The 5,175-nt window shown below is 59.3% G+C and overlaps 1 protein-coding gene across 1 annotated transcript in view; it reads right to left on the bottom strand.

Moving 5' to 3' along the window:
• Window positions 1-2,708: 2,708 nt before the first annotated feature.
• SSR4 (signal sequence receptor subunit 4) overlaps window positions 2,709-5,175 on the bottom strand; it is a 4,506-nt gene continuing 2,039 nt past the window's right edge. The window contains exons 2-6 of the mRNA XM_046672626.1: window positions 4,635-4,753; window positions 3,696-3,770; window positions 3,434-3,523; window positions 3,066-3,131; window positions 2,709-2,865 (exon numbers count right to left, since the gene is read on the bottom strand). Of these exons, the coding sequence (XP_046528582.1) occupies window positions 2,761-2,865; window positions 3,066-3,131; window positions 3,434-3,523; window positions 3,696-3,770; window positions 4,635-4,753 (455 nt within the window). The 3' untranslated portion in view covers window positions 2,709-2,760. The remainder of the gene's footprint in view (window positions 2,866-3,065; window positions 3,132-3,433; window positions 3,524-3,695; window positions 3,771-4,634; window positions 4,754-5,175) is intronic.

The raw sequence follows: 5,175 nt of genomic DNA on the forward strand, positions 1-5,175 counted from the left end.
GACCTCGGGGGGGGCAGGATCTCGGGGGGGTTCTGGGAGGCGGGGGCAATCCGGTGTGGCGGCACCCCCCCGCCCGGCCCCTCCCCAGCACCCAGCCCAGTGCCTAGCACGGAGAAGATGCTTAGAAATATCTTGGCCAGGTGGATGAACACTGCTGGCCGCAGAGGGCCCTTCCATTTCTGGAACTCCCAGAGGGGCAGGCAAATGCTTGCAGTTCCATTCAGTGCAGCAAACCATCAAGCATCTCTTACGTGCTAGGAACCATGCTAAATGCTGGGTAGGGGCCAGGGCCCCAAAGACAGCAAGTCCAGGGGCACTATGGGCATGGCCTATCATGTGCATGGCGCCCCCTGCAGTGGGCAGTGCAGCCGAGGAGCTCAGTCTCCCGGACAAACATGGGACACTGCCCCCAGCTGAAGTGGGAGAGGATGTATTAAAATTCTGAAACAGCAATGCAGACCTCTTGTTAATTAGGCTAATTTGCAGAGATGGGCATGAGCGAGAAATCAGAAGCTGGGTGCCCTGCTGGGAAGGCTGGCCCCTGAGGGTGCTGGCTGCATCCCTCGGCCACACAGCAGGTCACACAGCAGGCCAGGGAAAAAGCAGCGGGAGGGAAGGGCTTGTTGGTGAAAAGGGGTGAAGGGGAGACGCCAGCTTCCTTAGGCCTCCAAGGCCTCTAGAGCTGAGGGCTAGCCCCGTTGACTCTTGTGACCAGCTTCCTCTTTTCTGGAAGGGACACTTGGGCTCCATATAGGCCCCTGTGGAGGAGGATGGGGCTCCAAGGGCCTGGCCTTTGTCACAGAAAACTGGATGGAGTTGGGAATCAGGGCCAACTGTTCCAGGGCATCCCTCTTCAGCTGCTGGGGGACTCACTGTGATGACTCTAGAGTGACTCCATTCTTGCTCTGGGGGGTGGGAGTGGAGTGCTGAAGGCCCAGTGCTCCTGGGATGTGGGCCAGGACAAACCCAGAACCTGGAGGCCCTTGGCCTTTGGAAGCCAGCACTGGGGCTCAGCTCTCACTGGCTCTGGGAGAGGTGGTGCCAGGAGGGCTAGCAGCTGTTGGCTACTGATGCCCTGGAACACTGACTTCACATTCACATCCCACCACCATTGGGCAGGGTGGTGGAGCCAAGATCAAAAAGAGCCACTGGGTGGCTGACAGCTGCCACTGTCCACCCTGCCTGCCTCACCTCCCGCCTGGCCAGGCCCTGAGAACCTGCCCTGCAGGCTGTTGGCAGAAGGTGAAGACCTGTCTCCCTTCACTCCTTAGCAATAAGGCGGAGTGGTGATCACTGCCAGCAGGCACCCCTTGAGCTCCCACTGCTGGTCTTTCTGGAATGTAGAAACCCCATCAGCCAGCGGCCTAACCTGGCCTGGTCCTGGCCGGACTCTCAGCCCCAACCCTCCTGCTGTACTCCCACTTTTGGGGCAAGGACCCAGCTCTTTCCTGGAGCCTCCCCATTCCTCCCAGTTGTCCTCATCCCGACCCACTGCCCGAGGACTGAGGGTGAAGGGAGAGGCTGGCGACCCCTTATCTGGAGGTCCCCAGGCAGTCCTGGGTCACAAGCCACCCTCACCCTCCACATTCCTGGCCCCTCCCACCACCTCAGAAGACAGAACCCAGGTACTGAGGAGGGCCCCCTCCCAGGTAGGTTTTGGGTCTACCCTCCTTTTCAAATGCAGCCTCCCTGGCGTCTTCCACCGCAGTTACTCAGACTGTTTCTCTTTGGTAACAGCCGGCTAGCAGCCGTCGTGCTGGTTAACTAGCCTAGCTAGCCGTTGTGATCGAGCACCAGGCTGCCAGGGGCTTTGCCAGCTGGTCCCAGTGATTCCTCACAGACATCCCAGAGGAAGCAGTCACTGCGTCACAGCTGAGCAAACTGACTAGGACCACAGCTGGGAATGGCTTCCCTGGGATTTGCACCCTGAGCACTCACCAGCTCTCCAGCCATCAGTGGCACTAGGGAAAGGCTAGTAGTGAGTGGGCTCCTCAGAGATGTGGGCTCCAGGTCATGTCTTCCTGTGCCTTCTATGTGTCCCACCTGACACCATGAAGTGGAGCACACTAGGAGGCAATGTGGAGGGGTGAGGGTGTAGGCTTGGAATGACCCCCACCCCCGAGCTGCCAGGTGTGTCAGCTTCAACCCCATCAGCAAGATGGGGCGCTCACAGCGCTCCATGGGAAAAGCAAGGAAAGCTTGTCAGTGTGTGGCTTGGGGCCAGGGCTCCAAACACGGGAGCTGTTCTGAAGGTCAGGCAGGGCTGTGCCTACATGTGTTGCTGACTGCTGGATTTTGGAGAAGCTGGGAAGGGCCCCCCACTTTCCCTGGGCAGCTGCCCTCGCAAAGGCAGGTGGTCAGAAGGCCCTTCCCTGAGTGGACCACAAGAAGACCCACACCCAGCAGGCCAGACAAACACAGCTCTGCCAGGGAGCTGGGTGAGGGCAGGAGAGAACAAGGCAGTCCTCTCTGCCAGAAGGCATGAGTGGGGGGAGGTGTAACCCCATGCCCCACTCAAAACCATGCAGGCAACTGGGAGGGGCAGAAGGTAGACACTGGGCACTGGGAACACCAGGCAGGGCAGGCCTAACTGGGGGCTGAGGAAGGAGAGCACGCAATGGCAGAGAGCGAAGTAAACGCAAGAGAGCCAAGAGGGAGGAGACTGGGGACACTGGCTCTGCCTGGGGGTGGAAGCACAGCAACTCAAGTGAGGAGCCAGTGACTGTTTATTCAAAGAAGCAGGGGGCAGGGGCGCCACCCTCAGGCCTGGATGTGGCTCTTGGCGCTGAAAGCCAGATAGTAGATGACTAGGCCAATGGCTGCGGCCAGCACCTCAGTGGAGACCCAGGGCCCATTCCAGGTGCCCTGCAAGAAAGGAGACCAAAGCCAGCTTAGGGGAAGGACAGGTGAGGGGGCCAGCCAGCCCCAGTCACCCTCGTTCTGTGGCAGGAAGACCCACTGGCCAACTACGGCCCAGCCCTCACCCCCCACCCCCCAAAAGGGTGAGGCTTGTTGTGTCCTCCCTGCTTCCCCTGAGACCAGGTCAGCTTCTTCAGCCCACTCACCCGATGGTCCACACTGACTGTGAACAGGGGCGGGATGATAGAAATGTCCTCATTATTTCTCTGAGCCTGCAAGGGAGGTGCTGGGGTCAGGGGGCCCTGCCAGGTGGGATGGGGTGGGGAGGGGAGGGGTAGGAGAGGCAGGAACACTGGCCTGAGCATGGAAAACAGGAGAGAGGAACTCGGAAGGCACAGGGACCGGTGGGGTGGTTAGGCGGGCAGGAAGGCGCCCATCTGGCCATCCTGCTCCCCATAAGCAAGGTCTCTCGTGGCCAGAGCCTTAGGAAGAGGGGCCTGCAGGGTGGACATGGCTGTGGAAGCCGGGGTGCCGTCCCTTCTGCAGGCCGGGCCACGCTCCTGGTGACGCTCACCTTCCTCAGGAGGCTATAGGACTCCTCGTCGAAGAATCTGACCTCATAGGTGCCTGCATGGGCGCTCTTGTGGTCTAGGCTCCAGGATACCTGGATTGGGGGTTCAGCAGGGGATGAGCGCAGTAGAGACATCAGGGCCACCCTGCCAGCGCTGACACAGCACGACTAGCAGAGGCCTGAGTCAAAGAACCCCAGGCCACCTTCAAGTCACACCTGTGAGCAAGTGGCTTCCCCCCAAAATGACGACTGCAGCATCCCTTACCTGATAACGCCCCACATCCTGGCCCCGGGTGACAGGAAATTGTTTTCCACTGACGTCAGCATAAAGAGCCATGTTCTGGGGTAGGGGACAAAGGGAGAGTCACCTCCTTCCCTCTCTGGTCATCAGCAGAGGCCCCACCATGCTGCCCACAGCAGTGCCTATGCCCTGCGGGCAGGAAGGCTGGGCACAGTTGGCGGCTGCAGTGTGTCTGGCAGGAGGTACCATGTGAGAACCATGGAGGTCGGCTTGCCACGACCCAGAGCTGTGCCAGGGAACCAACAGGCACCAACGCTGTCACTGCCTTTCTGCGTGTCTCCCCTATGGGGCGGGCACATCCCCCCTACAGCCTGGCCTCCCTAACCCGCAGCAAGCCTGTTAACTGTGAACAGTGGTGAGATGATCGAAGTGTCCTCGTTATTTCTGAACCTGGAAGGGTGTGCTGGGGTCAGAGCGTGCCCAATCAAGAACTGTTCTACCCCAAAAGGCCCCACTTTTTTCTTCAGGCCTTTGGGATACAGGTTAAGGTCAGGGGCCGAGGCCAGGGCTGCTCAGTCTGGAAATTACAGGACACCCATGTGGACATACACCTTGGCAAAGAGCAATCAGAAAAAGGATGCAGGAGCCTGGGGGCTGACCCCTAGCTGTTTCTCACTTCCCACATTCACTCTTTCAAGACACAGCAAGGTGTCTACCTACGGTACTTCACCCAGGCAAAGCAGACCAGGCAGGTTAGGAGAATGTTCTTTAAACACCTGCCAGAATCTGGCCTAGCAGTGCCCTGATCTCTCCTACGCCTGTGAATCAAGATTTTTCTTCTCCTGTCCACATGGGTTCCCAGGTCTGACCCCATCAGCTGCCAGTGAAGAGCTGATCAAGGTCCCAGGCTCACTGCCTGCCTCTCACCCCAGCACCCTCCTGGCTGAACCTCCACTGCCTCACCTGCACCCTGTTCTTGCATGTCAGGGAGATCTCCACAATGAAGACGGTCTCAGTGGAAATGACGGCATCCGAGGTGGTGTAATAGGAAGGGGTGATCTGGGGCTCCACGCAGGCCTCTGCTGCAGGGAGGAGGTGGAGAGATGCCTGGGCTGAGGGGCAGAAGGGACCACTCTGACCCCACCTCCCAGACCTTGTCAACTGAAGACACGCAGGGCCCTTTGAACCCTGCCAGATGGGCTGTGGGAGACAGATCCAAACGAGTCAGAAGTGCAGTGGCAAGGAGGGTCGGATGGCCTTGAAGAAAGGAGGGGAGGATAGGAGGCTTTGTACAGGTGGAACCTCAATGCAAGGGCAAAAGAGCAGGCAAGTGTGTGGTCATGGGGCTGGACGGATTCACTGCACAACTCGCATCTGTGCCTGGACCTGTGGACAGGGAAGCCATGCACTGGTTGGGGGCTGCAGGCTACCCTGGCCTGGAGCACCCCCAGAAGCCAGAGTTGTGCAGTGAATCCGTCCAGCCCCATGACCACACACTTGCCTG

The sequence above is a fragment of the Equus quagga genome, chromosome 10, assembly GCF_021613505.1.
Source record: "Equus quagga isolate Etosha38 chromosome 10, UCLA_HA_Equagga_1.0, whole genome shotgun sequence".
In the NCBI taxonomy this organism is placed as follows: domain Eukaryota; kingdom Metazoa; phylum Chordata; class Mammalia; order Perissodactyla; family Equidae; genus Equus; species Equus quagga.